The sequence below is a fragment of the Trematomus bernacchii genome, unplaced genomic scaffold (genome assembly GCF_902827165.1).
Source record: "Trematomus bernacchii unplaced genomic scaffold, fTreBer1.1, whole genome shotgun sequence".
NCBI classification, from domain to species: domain Eukaryota; kingdom Metazoa; phylum Chordata; class Actinopteri; order Perciformes; family Nototheniidae; genus Trematomus; species Trematomus bernacchii.
Window position 1 is genome coordinate 3,672,549 of NW_022987973.1, and position 16,059 is coordinate 3,688,607.

The following is a 16,059-nucleotide window of genomic DNA, read 5'->3' on the forward strand; positions in this document are numbered from 1 at the left end:
ATAAAGTGTTACCTTTATCTCTGCACCGGGCTCGATCAGAGAGAACTCCGCAGCCTCCTGTTCTGACAGACTTGGCAGGAAGTGCGTGTGTTCTTGTTGTACAAAGACTGAAGTGGGTTGGAGCGGTGGCAGCCTCCCATTACCCTGGACCTCCTCAATGATCTCCACCTCACTACCAGAGTCCTCTTCCTCTTCCTGGTCTTCCTCCTCCTCCTGATCAGACGACTCCTCCTCCTCCTCTTCCTCTTCCTCTTCCTCTTCTTCCTCTGACAAGGCGCTAGAAAGCTCTTCACTGTCATTCAAACTCACAACAGCTAGTAGAAAATGAGAGAGCAGAGAAGTGCAGGTGTGTGAGGAAATGTGTAAAGCAGTACAGCAATAGTCAGTGTTCATTTGCATGTGTCGTCCTCACATTGGGAGTCTGTGCCTGTTGGCTCCGTCGACGTCACAGAAGCAGAAGATTTTTGGCTGGTGAACACTGGAGGAGCTTCAGCCGCATCCTGCACCTCCTCATCAGCATCACCCGCTGACTCACTGGGAGAAGGGAGAATAACATTTTTATTAAAAACCTAAATACATCATTACATGTCATTTGTTAGACGCTTTTATCCAAAGCGACTTACATACATTCAGTACTGTGGACAATCCCCACAGGAACAATTTGGGGTGAAGTGTTTTGCCCAGGGACACAACGACATGCTGACTGCAGTGGGACTCGAACTTGCTATCCCCTGATACGAAGTCCGCAATTTTTGCGAAACCATTACAATCATTCCTGCTTTTATGACCAACAAACCCTGTACAAACGAGGGCTATATCCCAGAAACAAACCAAACCACGCCCCGTAAAACTCCCAAAAAGTTTTGTGAAGCCGCCATTTTATTTGCTCGCATTAACATTATTAGCATTAGCATTAGCCCAGCACACCAACGGAGAGAGACTAACTTATGGCAACACAAAATAAAACGTGGGAGCGGTGGAGTGATGAGGAGGTGTCGGCGTTCTGGCGATTTACTCGGAAGGCTTCAGTAGAAGCTGCTGGGAGTCCCAGCAGCTTCTACTGAAGCCAGTCCCCAACTCCGGGGACTTCCGGCCGGGGACTTCGGGTGGCAGTATACACCGTGAAGTTGTTTGCGGCCTGCTAGTAAACCCAAAGCAGAAGAAGACGAAGTGACGTCAGCGGCTTCATTTGCCTAATCCTCCCTCAGGGACTTATTCCGGTGTGAACGCGATCTGCTCTTTAGTTATCATCAGAACTAAAGAGTTCTGATGAACTAAGTACGCCAAAGTACTTGGTGTGAAAGCGCCTAATGGGGAGCTCATTCCACCATTTTGGAGCCAGGATAGCAAACCGACGTGTTTTTGCTGATGGGAACTTGGGTCCCCAACTACAAAGATGTAGTGTTATTTCAAGTGTTTCTCTTATTCAATAATACACTTCAGAGATATGGATTAAAATAAAGACTTGACCGACCACCTAACCTCTAAAATATGATGTGTTCATGACATTGGAAAGGACAAATATGAATATACATGCAACCTGAAAACATATGCTTCTGGCCACAGCTTTAACAATTGGTCTTATAGGTAAGAGATTTCGTTCCTCTTTTTGTAAACGGAACATTTACAGACCTGTTGAAGGAGGCCTGCATCTGGGATGCGTCGTGGATTCCTGAGCGGGAGAGCGGAGGAGACGGATCGCCGCCAAACAGATGTCTCTGCACAAACTCTGTCAGATCTGTCAGATAAAACAGGAGAACTCGTAAGTATGAGGTCCTTATGTTCTTGGTATGGTTATGGGTACATTTTCCACCATAGAAAAGCCAGGTGTTACACAATTTCCTCGTAACCACCATTGTTGCCTACGTGGTAATATCTTCACATTTAAAGTTTAAATGGATAATTTAAAGATGGACCTGTTGATTGCTCCAGTTCCTCTTCTGGTGTGATTGTGGGTTCAGGAGCTGCAGATAGTTTCAGAGCCTCGGTGAACTCTGTGGATTCAGAGGCCTCAGTCTGGACGTCCTGCTCCACTGGAAGATCCGGGGATTCGACTTCAGCACCAGAGTCTGTGCCCTCAGTAACCTGGTGACAAACTAGTAGAATACAACACGTTTGTCAAGCCATGTTTTAGGGAAGTGTGGGAAAAACTATTTTTCTTAACAACTCTTATTTTGGAATTGTAAATCTCAGAGCAGATCTAGGTATCTTGGTGGGGTGACTTGGTGTGAGACTTCTAAAAAGGTAATTGAGAAATAAATAAACCCAATTACGCAAATGACTACCTTCCTGCAGCCACACACACAGCCACACACAGTTAATAACTGTAATATATACCTGGCTGCTAAATCCTAAAGAACTGTTACAGGATGTGTATTTTTTTAATTATGTAACTTTTTATTTTTTTTATTATATTTTTTATTATATATATAATATATTATATATTTATTATTATCATAACTTAGTACTTTTTTTTTAAATGCATGTCACATATTTAACATTATGTAACATTAAGCTGTCTGTGGCTCTTTTTCCTGCTGTAACTACGCACATTTCCCCTCCGTGGGACTAATAAAGGTGTTCTGAATTACCTTGAGTGGACGTCTCTTCTTGGGGAGGAGTTGCAGCATCTTCATGTTCGCTAATGGTCTGAACTTCCTGTTCATCCTCCTTTTTAGACTGAACTTCTTCCACATGTTTATTAGCCTCCTCTTCGAGACCAATTTCCATCACGTCCTCAAATGTTTCATCCTCATTCTCCTCCTCTTCCTCCCTCGCTGTGTCCTCTGATGTCAGGACAGGTGTTTGCTCAGTGGTTTGAGAGAGCTGTTCCTCTGCTTCTTCATTTTCAGTTGGGTTTTTGATGTTCACTGTCACTACCTCGTCTTCTTCTGCTGTTTGCCCCTCCTCTCTTTCTTGGTCCTCTGGGAGAGAGGGAAGCGGTGCATCATAAAACTCCAGAGTGGTGTCAGACGTCTGGCTGGTGTCAAAGCTCAGGTTGAGTTTTGTGTGTGTTGCATCTGATGGTCTGGTTTCTGCAGCACTTTCATGGATGGAGATTGACTCGCTATCAAAGCATCTCAGCTCTGGGGAGGGAAGACCACCTTCTGGAGGCAGGAACTTCACATGAGGTTCTTCCCTTTCCTCTTCATCCTCCTCGTCCTCCTCCGCAGGCGGTGCAGGCCAGGTCTTATGTTTTGCCTTGGATAGAATGGGGTCTCTGGTCAACAAGCTAATCTCACTGTCTGCTGCCACCTAGAGAAGAAATCCAAAGAAGATAGCAAAGCCATTTTATTGACTAAAGACCAGGAGGCAGTGAACACTTTCAAAAACACACATTTTGGTTTGGCCCTTGATTTTTTTTGTTTTGTCACAGTTAGATGTTGCCGAACAAATAAGATAGAAAGGGGGGACATTGAGCAAGACCAACTTTATAAATGACATAATTCTATCACATAGATTAACCAAATTTAAGAGGACTAGTTCACACATTGCCTCGTAACGTATGTTTATGTTGCAGTATTTATTATTTTCCCAAACTGTCACAATTCTAATTAAGACAAAATGAAACAAAAAACCTAAACAGCTAAATGGGGATAATGGTTGAGTAGACATTTCTAAGCAGAAATTAGTTAGAGTTGGTGTTTTTTGGCGTGTGAGGTGGCTTCTGAGAGTCGACCCACCACTGCCATATAGTGCTTGGTCTTACCCCATTGGTCCATCGGATGCCCTTCTCCGATACAGGAGTTTCTTCCTCATCGATGAAGGTGATCCGGCTCTCTTTGTTGCGGAGTGGGGGGGTGATGGAGCGTCCTGGAGAAGCAGACGGGGTGGCGACGGGTGTGGGCCTCAGGCTGCTGCGCAGGATGGACTGGGGAGTGAAGGCAGAGAACACGGGGCCAGAAGCAGCCAAGGCCCGCGCTCGCTGAAAAAACAAAAACATGAAGTGTAAGCAACAAATACTCTAAATGATCCAGGGTTACTTAGTCAATTATTGAGAAGAAGAAAAAATATATATATATAAACAGCATTTTCAAATCGATTTCACTTCTTAGGATATCGTGATGGAGTAAGCGTTTAGGTGTTGATTTCTTACCTTGACAACCTGTGGTGTTTGCAGCAGACTGAGTTCAGGGGCCTTGCCGATGCTCTTCGGAGAAACCCAGGAGCTGGGAGGTCCGGGAGGACTGAGCAGAGGGCGGGGGGTCGTACAGGAGGGGTGAACCACCAAGTCCTTCAGCCTGGTTAGATAAATATTAACATCACATTATTATTTGTTCTTTATGATAAATGATCAAACAACTTGTTTTTGATTAAATTGTGTCAGAGGAATAAAGCTATCAAGTGTTTTCTTTAATGTGTATGGTTGGCTTTGCTTGGTTTTCCTAACATGCTCTCATGAGAGTACCTTGACTTTCGTCTGGAGGTCATGGTGATGGGAGTCCCCAGGAATGGCTCAGAAAGGGCCATGGAGGAGGAGGAGGGCTTGGGGCTGTGAGCATCAGCTGCCCTCCTCGGACTGGCAGACACATTTTTTTAAAGATTAGAAAATAACCAAGATTATTCTTTTAAAACCAATAAAAAATTAATAACTTTAGTTGCCATTTTTGTATTTTCTGCTCACCTCCTGCCTTGGGAGGACTGTGGTGAAGCTCCGTTGCCCAACCACACCTCCTCAATCTTGGACAGAACATTGTTGATGAAGCCGGCCCTCGACATCACCTTCTCACTGACGGAGCGTCTGGTGATGGTTGACAGTGGCTGTGGCCGAGAAACTGTAACACAGGAAGTGAGTGTATTATTTATATTGGATAAATAATGTAACTTTAGCAGAGATTACATTTCAACTAAAATAACAGACCCTAATGCTGTGGTTGCACGCAACATATATGTTTCTTGGAGCAAATAGAAATAGACAAAAAGTTTAAGTTGGGCATCTCCTCACTTTCTCGGTGGATGGCGTTGGGATGCTGGTACGGCTTCCCTTTCTCCATTGCCATTTTCCTCTGGACTCTGGGCAAAACTTTGCCGTACTGATCCAATATCAAGTTCCTGGTGTTGGACCGTTCTTTAAGCTTTGGGTCTCGCTCATTCTACAAACAAAGAAGAGAGAATGTGTTTATAAATATTATGGGATTTGAGTATCTTCTTTCTTGCACACTGATAGGATTTACATGTTTGGAGAAATGACTAAATTGATAAAAAAAAAAGGAATTTCTACTGTTGAATACGAGTCATATTTTAACAAAACATAAGAGCACTATAAATGTGACAAACTATATCTCAAGTTAATGCTGGGATAATAACCCTAATACAATATACCAGAGCGTCAAACCTACCGCGAAGTTCACTTTGAGCCTCTGGTTGAGCTGCAGTGCAGGAATGTAGTTGGCCTGCTGGAGGTAATGAACCATCAGCAGTTCTCTGTTCTGGAGACCCCCTGTCCCCTGGAGGAACTTCTCCAAACCTTCCTGAAACACAAACCCAAGATCCGTGAATTTGAGGCATTGACTTTATAATCCAAAAACAAAAGAAAGGAATAATCTACAAGAAGAATAATGGAGGGTCAGGGATTTAAAAAGAAAAAAATCAGATAATGAACTTGTGTCCCTCCCACCTGCTCAGTGACGCTCAGAGGAAGTTTGAACAGCTCGGGGATGAGGCCCAGCTCCTGGCAACTCTCATACAGAAAGGCCAGCAGCTCTTCCATGTTGAGATGATTAGAGTGCTGCCGAAGTAAGGACCACGCCTCTATCAGACACCTGGATTAACAAAGGTAAAATAAGACATCAAGAGCTGACATAGGGGTTTTATCATGCTCATTTCCTAAAACAAAGAGACATGTTTTCTTGTGTTTTATAGTACATTTATATTAAAGTTGTTTCTGCTAGTGGTTTGCACACGGTCCTTTCCCTTTGCTCTTACCTGTTGTGTATAAGTACCGACAGGTAGAGTTTGGCCTGGGAGGTGGAGGAAACTGGGGGCTTCGTAACGTGGAAGTATCGAAGTGCCACTGCGTGTTGGCTCTGGCACATCAGAGCATGCAGGACACGCTCATGCTGCCACTCAAACTGACACTGAGAGGCCGCTGGATGCAGGAGCAACTCGAAGGAACTCTGAGCAGGAAAAAGAGAACATTAGTGTCATAAGAGAGTGAATTAATGAAGTGTATCAATCATGTTGACAATAATGTTGTTTGTTAAAACTTTTGAAGCTCTCTGGACTTGCACGTCTTTATATCCATATCTACGTCTAAACGAAATCAGTCAAATGTGTCAGAGGGGGTGTACCTGGTGGTCGTGATGGTCCAGCAGCCAGAGGCCTTGAACTAGTTTCACCAGTCCGATAGGGATGGCAAAGGCTGGGGGGAAAGACTCCACTGATGCTCCCTCCTTATTGGGGAAGGAGTACATAACATCCAGCAGCAGGTAAATCACCTGGGACAACAGGTCAAGGATCATACATGAGGTAGGCTTACGAGTTTGAGATTTACAACTAAGATCAGTTAGATCGTCAATTAAATGAGCCATTTAACCCATTGAACACCACGCAAGTGATTTCATACATAACTTGGCATTATCAATAGAAAGGATACAATTGCATGTTTGGTTGCTTCATCGATGTTGTCTAGGAGATAGATGTCCAACAACGCCTGTGGAACAATACAAAAATCAGGTATAAAATCAAAAGATTACACACTGTAAAAGCAGCAGATACAATTTAAATTACACACGAAAGAGAATGTAGAAAAAAAAAGAAATAAAGAATACATTTGCTTAACGCTTACATGCAATGTAGGTGGAGGGTACTGCCCAGTGCCATTCTCATCCCTCTTCCACAGGTTCATCAAGCGCTCACCACACTGGCCGACCAAACCGTCAATCATCAGGCAGTCGGCACACCACTTGCCCCTGAGAACACCCAGCAGAGGGTCAGCATCATATCAACTTAGAATAACACCGTCATAAAAAATATATAATTCAGAGAAATATTGGTAGCTGCATTCATAGATTTTAAAATATATGCAAGACTGAATTGATTTCAAGCAAAGATTACTCACTTAGACAGCCTGGTGAGCTCCTCTCTGCGTATAGTATAATAGTTGCTGATGACAGAGTGAGTGTAGAAAGGCCTGGAGATCTGGAGAGCGTCATCTTCTGGTGGGGAGGGCAGTTACATTCATACAGTGAGAATTCAGTAATATTCAAAAGTTTGGCAACCCAAAAAAACATGCAGATAATATTCTGTCAAAAAGTAAATAACATTACCAACTCAAAAACCAGAAACATTTTCAATTGAATGTTGTTAACGGCATCCAGACAAAACCCTAACTGCACATTCCACAATTCCTTTATGCTTAAGATATTTGTAGGTCAATGGGATCATTGTCCTGTTAGCAAACAATGTTTTCACTGACTCAGAGGAAAAGTGTAGTGTGAAATTGCTCAAAAGGTTTAATGTTTATGCCAGCAACACCTTACCTGATCCCTCCGGCAGCAGACCGGTGCGACAGAACCAGAGCACCACCTGAGCGTACTTTGAAATCAGACTGGACACCAAGTTCTTGTTTATCAGACCCACCAGGCCTACACAAGGAACAAATATAAGCAAAGCCTCTCAATAAACCTGAATGACTCAAAACAACATCACAAGAGCTTCTCGGTCACTACATATGGCTGATCAAAGGACACTGCATTATAGCTCAGTAATAAACCATAAAGATACTATTTTAAATGATTCTAACACTCAATACACATTAAAACAGTTTAGCAGGAATAAGAGTTCAAACTTTTTTTTGTGTGCTGACTCGACCGGTTTTCACTGACATCACAAGAAAAACCTAACACTTACATGTGTGTGAAGTGTGTATGTGTGTGTGTGAGTATATTGCACCTTTTTGTGTGAGTTCCTGAGCTTCACTGAGCAGACAGTGGAAGATGGTGCTGAGGTTACCGAGCAGTCTCTGGCTGTGCTGCAGCAGCTGCATGGTCTGAGGGTCTGTGAAGTTGGACGAGCTGTCAAACAGCGGTGCACCTAGGGAGCAAACACACACATTCAAATGTAAATGCAAACAGGATGGATAATCAACCTGAAGGGTTACTTTACATTGCAAACACATCAGATCTAATCTATTTAAATGTATTACTAAATAGCCTGAGTGGTCACCAAAATAAGGTTTGTCAGATGTCCATTTCTTTAAAACTGACAACAATTCTTAAGACTTCATAAGATCACTTCACTAGTTCAAAGATGATCAATGTAAACGAAAAAAAGCACATTTAAGCATTACTGAGACTACTTGGTGTATTTAAAAGTTCTACGGTTCTTGTATATGTATAATTCAGAATGTCTTTTCATTAAAAATAAAATAATATTACAACTTACAGATGCCATCCAGGTCCTCCTTGGTCTGGACCACTTTGTTCCAGGCCCAATCCAGGATGTAGCGCAGGTTCAGTGCAGAGCCTGGTTGTTCTGTTAAGAAGGGACAAAATGAAAAGCTTTAGAGTTGAATGCATTTATGTAAAGGGTCTGAGTAACGACACGTTTCAATGTATGAGATGAAGCCAAAGAGAGAAACAAGAGCATGCGTTGCCAGCATAGTTGCATATATGGCTGCATAATAATGCCGTGAACATTTTGAAAACAATTTGACAGTTTTTATAAATCCCAATGACTCCTCACCTTCTGCAGTCCACTGCTTGATACAGCCAGTGATCATTCCCAAGGAGCTGGTCTCCACCGCTGTGGACAGTATGGCATCCAGCTGCTCCTCCTACAGGCCAACAATACGTTACGTGTACAAATTATTGCCAGGTCTTCTGAATGAAATTATGAAATTGTTTTGTAATGGAAAATGAAAAAAGGGAGTCACTTTAGCATGTGTGTGTACCTGAGAGAGGCTGGAGGGCTGGGTGTCAGCCAGGCGAGAGGAGAGGAGGCCGGACATGAGGCAACGAGAGTAGCTGTTGGAGATGACTTCACTGGAACAAGGAGCAGCTTTCTTCAAAAAGCTCAGGGTCTGGTGATAACAAAGGTGAGGTAAGGTTTAAAATAATCCTATTTTCCATTAGAGCTGCAATGATAAGTTGACTAATCAATAAGTTAATAGATAGATAAATAATCTTCAACTATTTAGACAATCGAAAATGCTGTTTTGCTTCTCTCTATTACAATCACATTAAACTGATGACTTTGAGTATTCAAATGAAAAAAACAAGACATTTAAAGATATCAGCTTGGAGTTTTTGAAAGTAGGGATGGCCATTTTTTTTTTTAACTGTGATTTCCATTCAAATCAACTTGACATATCCAAATTCTTTGTGAAGGGAAATTATTGTGTAGCATTAGCACAACACAAATTCACATCCTAAGTTTGTTGAGACAACACACAGGAAAAGGCTGTGTAAACTAAAAAGCAAACATTGAGAAGCATGCCTTTAAATGTATGTACGGGCAAATATGCTTCCAACAAATTGAATGCAATGTCATAAAATTAATGATGAGGTGAAAGTATGTATGATTGAAAATTGAACACAAGAATCTCACCTCTTTCTGATACCCAGAGCAGGTCGAGTGCACAATTCCAGAGTTGATCAAACAGGTAACATCTGGAACATGAAAGCAAGAAAAACTGTTTACTCAACCTTCACAGTAGAACAATGCTTCAGAGACAAGGCTGCACAAGCAAATACTGAGCAACACAAACAGGCCACATAAATACAGAAGGATAAGAGGAGATAATACAAAAAGATATCACATTGTTGCACATATAGTGTCTACACGTACCAAAGTTATATGTGGTGGGGTTAAAGTACTGTTCTGGTGGGGGGGAGGTGAAGGGAAGGCCCCTGCTCAGGCTGCGCTCGTGCACCAGCACATCCAGGAGAACATGTTTAGACACCATCTGCACCACGGGGTCCAGAGACCAAACTGCCAGGTAGGGACAATTTTGCAGAGACTGACCCGTTCTGAAAGCAACACACAAGCGAAAGTTAAATTGAGTGAAAGATGATTTATCAAAATGATGGAGGAGTTTAGTTTTTGAATGGGTTTATATGAGATTATTACAACACAAAAATGGCTTCAACCAAATCTTCAAAATAACTTTTCAGTGTATGCAACTGTTGAAAATATTCTGTAAAAAAAGGATGTGATGAAAGTTGGTAATTTCTTTTAAACGTATTTAAATTAAGAACTCAAAAATACAAAATCAGTCTCAATGATACCTCAAAGAGTCTGGCATCTGTGCGTGGTACCAACGGTTGATGTCAAAAACCCCGATGTAGGTGGATGGGGTTCCCTGACCGTAGGACTTGACTTGCCAGCAGAAGATGGAAACACTGGTGTCTGGAGATGCAACTGTACATGTGGAGTGAGAGAGAGGAAGGAGAAAGGGGAGGGTTATTAAGAACAGAAAGGAAGTACGCAAAAAAAAGGACAAAGACTGTTCTCCACAAGTAGATAGTAACAGTAGAAGCAGTTTTAATGAAAACACATTAATCAGGCACAGAACATGCAACTAAAATGACTGGCACCATTCAAACTCCCAAGCTGAAAAAGTGTGGGCACCCCTGGCCTAGACTATCTCATTTTGATAGACAAAAAGGATGATTTTTTTTCTTCAAAGATTATATTTCTCTACTACCACAACGCTGTCAATGTCAAAGCACAGCATATTCAAATATGATTGGAAATACTTAAAATCTGCACAAAGTTGTTCCATAGAAATTCATATCTTCCACAGATAGTTTCAGGGGAAGCGGGCTAACCTTCGTTCATGCTGTCGTCTCTGTCAGGATGGTGTCGGAACTTCTCGATGGTCTGGCAGCTCAGCAGGCGGGTGTTGGTGGCCTGGGACCTGAGAGGGAAAGCTGGGCCATTTAACTCCTGACTGTAACGTTCCTCACAGTACTCCAGACCCTGAGAGACAGCAAGTTAAAAAGGGAAGAATGTAAATCAAGAAAAGTAAATATATATAGTAAAACAGCTGGGACTTAAACATCACGAGTAGAGTGAGGGTTTCTAGTGGTGTGATTCTGTGTGCACTACAAACCTCATAGAGGATCTTCCCAGATGAAAGACACTTCCTTTCACTGAAAGCCAGCTGAAGTAGGCGGAGGCTGACCATATCTCCCTCGCTGTGTGGGAGTGAGAGAAAAATAGGCAAGGGGAAAATAAGAACCTACAGAATCTCAAGGAAAATATGCCATGAGTTCACCTCTTTAAATTCACACAAATAACATAGAAAACATGTGTTTAATGCAGGACTTACAGGTCCTGAGAAGACTGGACAGCCCAGAGGTAGCAACAGTTCCTGGGGTCATTTTCTGGCTCCTGGAAGGTGAAGGCATACACAGGCACCCTGCCACCTTCTAACTGGGAGTGGAATCTACACATAGAAGCAAACATTTATTAACACATGGTGATTTTTCAAATTAAAAATGCATAGCGTTGAGCCTAAAATGGAAAGTAAATCATAGCTGCTTATGAATAAAAAAGCAACCACAGACATGCAATTACATTACATATGGCTCTTGGGATATGAAACATGTTTGTGATGAAAAACCTACAGTTTGTTGTACGGAATGTTTTTTGTTTTATTTATTTAATAGGTTTTTATATATTTTATTGTATTCATTCGTTTTTTCTTCCTTTATTTTACAGAGAGGGATCACTAATAACTTTATTGTGTTTTATCATACCTTTTACCTGCTGTGTCTTTACAGAATACTAATTACAGAACAAACGGTAATAATCCAATGTGGCCTCACAAAGGATTGTCTATAAACTGACACCCAGGCATTTTTCGCACTTTCACAGAATATGGAAGTCAACAGAAATACAAAAACTCACTCCTTCTTTAGAGTCTTCATGTTCCACAGCTGTACGTTTCCATCTGAAAATCCCACCGCCAGCTGGTTGGTCCTGGAGATGTACTGCAGAGCTGTCGCTCCAACACCGCTGGGCCCATTCAGCTGGAGACAAAGATGTCTGCCCTGACTGGTGCCGACTTCTCTCAGCCGGGGGATCTCGGCTGGAGATTTGGTCACTACCTGCAGGTCTGTGAACAGAGTAAATATAAAAAGAGAGATGGTTTCAGGTGGAGAAACAAGTTTGTAGCAAGAAATCCAGAAAGCAAGACAATAAGTATTTTACTGCCTCAAGAGGCCTATAGGCTCGCATCCTTATATATCCATTTTCTTTTTAGAATAGAAGAGTTCAATCACACAAGCTCCTCACCTGAAGCCTCCAGTTCACTTTGGCTGCAGGACAGGTCGTCCAGGCAGAGGTCGACCAGCAGAACATGGCCGAGATCTGTTACTACGGCGGCAATGCCAAAGAACCAGCGAAGACTTTGGTGAAGATGCTGGGTCGAAGCACTTGCTCCACCATAACTCACTAACGGCTCAATAGCTGTAATCTACAGCAGAGAGGATGGAAAGAAAACAGAAAGAAAGTGTTGAAGTTCTGATGGATAGGATAAGATAGGATGTCCTTCTCTTAAATACCAGTAGCAAGAATATATGTTGCCCTAAACCGGTACATTTAAATCATTGTTTAAGAAGATTTAGTCCACCTAGACCAGATCAGAGTCGAGGTGACCCTGGTGCACTGCCCACTCACCCTGCCTGGTATAACAACAGCTTTGACCACCCTTGATAGTCCCAAATCATAAAGACACAGCACACTTCCCTCTGCTTCCTCCAAGCCGACAAGTAATCCAGACCTAGTAAATTACAATAATAAAAAGCATTAGCAAAGTTAGCATATATAAAAGAACACATCTTTTTTTTGGAAGCACATCATTCTGACACTTGTTGACTATCACAAATTACAAGTTTAATACTATGTTATAGTTTGTTTGGACTACAATCCACATCAAAGAGATAGAAAGAGAAAGGTAGTGGAAGAAAGCTCTGACCTTTTTAGCCAGCTAAAGTCCCTGGCAGCGAGGACAGTGGGGGGGTGCTCTCCTCCACCACTGAAGCAGTATGCAGACAGTCGCTCTCCTGTCACTGAATGGACCACCTCCAGATGGGGGCCGCAGGCCAGCCAGGCAAGCCCGCTCCGGCCTTCACACACACAGACATGAAAAGTGCAATGTTAGTGCGATCTGATCCAGTATTACCACTAAGTTAGCTTCCATGTTCAAGAATAAACAGCTCATGATTGAATTAACAATTGACCTGCTCGTAGTTCTACAAGTTGTATTTGGGGATAAAACCTCAAATGTAAGCATCCAAAAATGTAAATGTAAAGCTTTGTTTAACGGAAGGATGGAAAGAGTGTTTAATTAAAATCAGCGGGAGATACAATTAACATTTACAGAGATTACTGATCAGCGAAAATAGGCTTACCAACAGTGAACTTCCCATGTAACACAGAGTCTAGGGTGATCTCATCCTCTCCCAGAGCATCTATAGTCACCCCAGGAAACGGCAGCAGGCTGCTGGTGACTTGGGCCGTCAGGTCATGCATGGTTCACTTCATAAACAAAATCAACACAATATATGGCATATTAGAAACAGCAGTTTGTAAATGTACCTTCACCTTACAAATATTGCAATCGTGTTGCTAGAGTTCGAAGGTCAAAACATAATTACGCAACAACACACTAACCTAGATATGTTCATGTATAAGCCTAAATATAAATAAAAACACTCTGAGCCCTTTATACTCCCTAAATTCACTTCAGGCTTTATCTGCTCAACTGGGTTTTACAGCACAAAGGAGTCTTTCTTCCGAACCACAGTTGCACCCCCAGTTGTCAGCAAATGTGTTAACAACTGGTGCCACTGGATCTGTTCTCAGATCAACAAAAACAAAATGATGACACACTGCTGCTCTACATCTGACAAAAAACAGTGTTATTGTGAAACATGTTGTAATGTTGTTGTTTTAATAGCTTATGTGTGATGTTTTTAACACTGATATTTGTATTATCATTTTTAGCCAAGATGTATATCTATTTGTATTCTTATGTTATAACCATTTTTCACTCAACTGTGTGTGTATACTATCCCTCTGCCTTGTTATTGATCTAGTCATCCACCAAGATAATATTATACCCAGCAGTTTGGTATGCAGTGGTGTTTTCAAAGCCTTCTTTACCTGAATTTGCCCTTAAGTTTCAGTGTCCAAAATTGGACACAATACTGCCCTCTGTGACCAGAATTCAAAACACATTTGATTCAACGGAACTCCCGCGCAACATGCCTGTCACTACGCAGCCACATGCCATGAAGTGATAAAACATGTAGACCTAATGTAAGAATTAACTTTAAACAAGCACAATGTAAGAACTTAAAAGTGTCACTACACTATTACAGACGATAGAGTGTTCACAACCAAATATAAGCAAATACAACATCTCACTTGTGTCACTTATTGCGTTTGACAATCCATCAAACGTGTTACTCTCGCAATGTGTTACAACCCAGATCAATGTATTCATCCAACCGGCAAACGTATCAAACAATATATGGACGATAAAGATGTTTGAACGTCAGTTAACTATCTAATGTTAGCTCTGTCGTTAGCATCTGCAAAATACAGATTAGCTTGGTCTACTGCAGTTAGCCTTAAGCTAGACTTAATGTAAACAAACCCATTATCCCATTCTTTGTACAATAAAATACACATTGATGTTAAACACAAAATACATACACTATATATATATATATGTGTGTGGATGTAATGTAGGGCTGAAGAATGTAATGACAATATGTATACAGCACATTAGCAGGCTACCGTTAGCTTGCAAGGTCACGCAGGATCACAGTTTATCTAAATTCACCGTCTCAAGTTAGTCTTACTGACGAGCTATGGGCACATTGCATCTGCTGATGAGTTATTGGACATGTGCTCCAACAAATCATCTTTACTAACGCCGATAAACATTTAACTCTAGGGTAGTTTAGTCAAGGCGGCTAGCCAGTCCAGCTGGAGGTCCGTTGCTGCTTTCGCTAACGCGATCCGTTCGCGTTAATGATAGCAAAGATTCCGTGACCTATTTTAGGGCTGACATCCAGAAACTACGTTATTATTTCACTGGAACCATTACATACCGTAACTTCCTTGTAGCAGACTTTAATTGTCTTTCCCTGAACCAGTAAAGTAAGGTAGGTAACGTTACACTTACAGGTAATGTAGTGGTCTTCCTTTAGCTGTAGCATTGCAAACGTAATAGCAATACAAAACTAGATCAACGTAAGTGTGTAGCCAATGGCAACATCGCGTTAGAGCCAGACTTCTTCAGTCACAAGTTGAGCTCCAACTGCAATTCTTGTTTTGGGGAATTTCAGCAGCATAACGACTTTATGGAGCTAGTACTGCTAGCTAAAACGTGATGCAATGTGCCGCTAGCTGCTACCCACGTTTAGGTTACCTGTCTGGTGTTATTGACGGCTTTTTTTAGAGCCACGGATGTTCAGATTTCCTTGAAGAATCTCCTGATTCCCTTTCTCCCCTATCATACTCCGCTCCTTTTCAAAGTACAACACATACGTACAGCCCTTTGGGGCTTTCTATAGACTGCCAAGCACGAGATGCTCCCTCTGACTTCAGGTTTCCACTCAAAGCGCCATTTCCACGATTGGAAACTGCTCCCTGCACTTCTTCTTCGCCGGCATTGAATCTGGCACAGTGAACACTACTGCTGCCCTCTTCCGGTTGGGCGTGCTATCTCCCTTCTCTGGTTTTAATCTTCTTAAACATCCATGGTTTTAATGGCAAGGATACCTAAAATGTCGCATTACCAGAAACTCCTGGATTATAACTAACATAATAATTTACTAAAACATAATAACCCCTTTACCCATTTCCCAATCTGATGAGAAGCATGTTCCTGCAATACCGGAGGCTGCAGTTTCAGGACCGCATTCCTATACCCTAGCTAAATTGTCCAATGTAAGTGCTATGAGGTATGATGCCTTATTTCTTTGAACAATAGTGAATAAATAAAAGCTTTTCTCCACTTAACCGTTAGATGCACGAGTGACTGGAACCTACACTCTTCCATAAGTGGGTCCAAAAGGACCCGCATTAGAATAATAA

At 41.9% G+C, this 16,059-nt stretch overlaps 1 protein-coding gene across 4 annotated transcripts in view; it reads right to left on the minus strand.

Moving 5' to 3' along the window:
- The window catches only part of ahctf1 (AT hook containing transcription factor 1), a 22,271-nt gene extending 6,637 nt beyond the window's left edge, over window positions 1–15,634 (minus strand). Inside the window, exons 1-34 of one of the 4 annotated variants that reach the window (XM_034116266.1) lie at window positions 15,392–15,634; window positions 13,362–13,488; window positions 12,926–13,076; window positions 12,628–12,730; window positions 12,244–12,424; window positions 11,857–12,064; window positions 11,276–11,392; window positions 11,057–11,141; window positions 10,773–10,923; window positions 10,230–10,362; window positions 9,790–9,971; window positions 9,550–9,611; window positions 8,894–9,022; window positions 8,686–8,776; window positions 8,386–8,475; window positions 7,894–8,034; window positions 7,482–7,586; window positions 7,061–7,154; window positions 6,788–6,911; window positions 6,596–6,652; window positions 6,291–6,437; window positions 5,926–6,116; window positions 5,618–5,762; window positions 5,340–5,471; window positions 4,946–5,093; window positions 4,625–4,775; window positions 4,409–4,519; window positions 4,097–4,241; window positions 3,710–3,925; window positions 2,592–3,255; window positions 1,917–2,096; window positions 1,633–1,738; window positions 413–534; window positions 13–314 (exon numbers count right to left, since the gene is read on the minus strand). In XM_034116266.1, the coding sequence (XP_033972157.1) occupies window positions 13–314; window positions 413–534; window positions 1,633–1,738; window positions 1,917–2,096; window positions 2,592–3,255; window positions 3,710–3,925; window positions 4,097–4,241; window positions 4,409–4,519; window positions 4,625–4,775; window positions 4,946–5,093; window positions 5,340–5,471; window positions 5,618–5,762; window positions 5,926–6,116; window positions 6,291–6,437; window positions 6,596–6,652; window positions 6,788–6,911; window positions 7,061–7,154; window positions 7,482–7,586; window positions 7,894–8,034; window positions 8,386–8,475; window positions 8,686–8,776; window positions 8,894–9,022; window positions 9,550–9,611; window positions 9,790–9,971; window positions 10,230–10,362; window positions 10,773–10,923; window positions 11,057–11,141; window positions 11,276–11,392; window positions 11,857–12,064; window positions 12,244–12,424; window positions 12,628–12,730; window positions 12,926–13,076; window positions 13,362–13,482 (5,085 nt within the window). In that variant the 5' untranslated portion in view covers window positions 13,483–13,488; window positions 15,392–15,634. Of the gene's footprint in view, window positions 1–12; window positions 315–412; window positions 535–1,632; window positions 1,739–1,916; window positions 2,097–2,591; window positions 3,256–3,709; window positions 3,926–4,096; window positions 4,242–4,408; window positions 4,520–4,624; window positions 4,776–4,945; window positions 5,094–5,339; window positions 5,472–5,617; window positions 5,763–5,925; window positions 6,117–6,290; window positions 6,438–6,595; window positions 6,653–6,787; window positions 6,912–7,060; window positions 7,158–7,481; window positions 7,587–7,893; window positions 8,035–8,385; window positions 8,476–8,685; window positions 8,777–8,893; window positions 9,023–9,549; window positions 9,612–9,789; window positions 9,972–10,229; window positions 10,363–10,772; window positions 10,924–11,056; window positions 11,142–11,275; window positions 11,393–11,856; window positions 12,065–12,243; window positions 12,425–12,627; window positions 12,731–12,925; window positions 13,077–13,361; window positions 13,489–15,145; window positions 15,226–15,391 lie in introns of those variants that run through there. The other 3 variants (XM_034116264.1, XM_034116265.1, XM_034116267.1) reach the window with 3 other exon arrangements.
- Window positions 15,635–16,059: the final 425 nt, after the last annotated feature.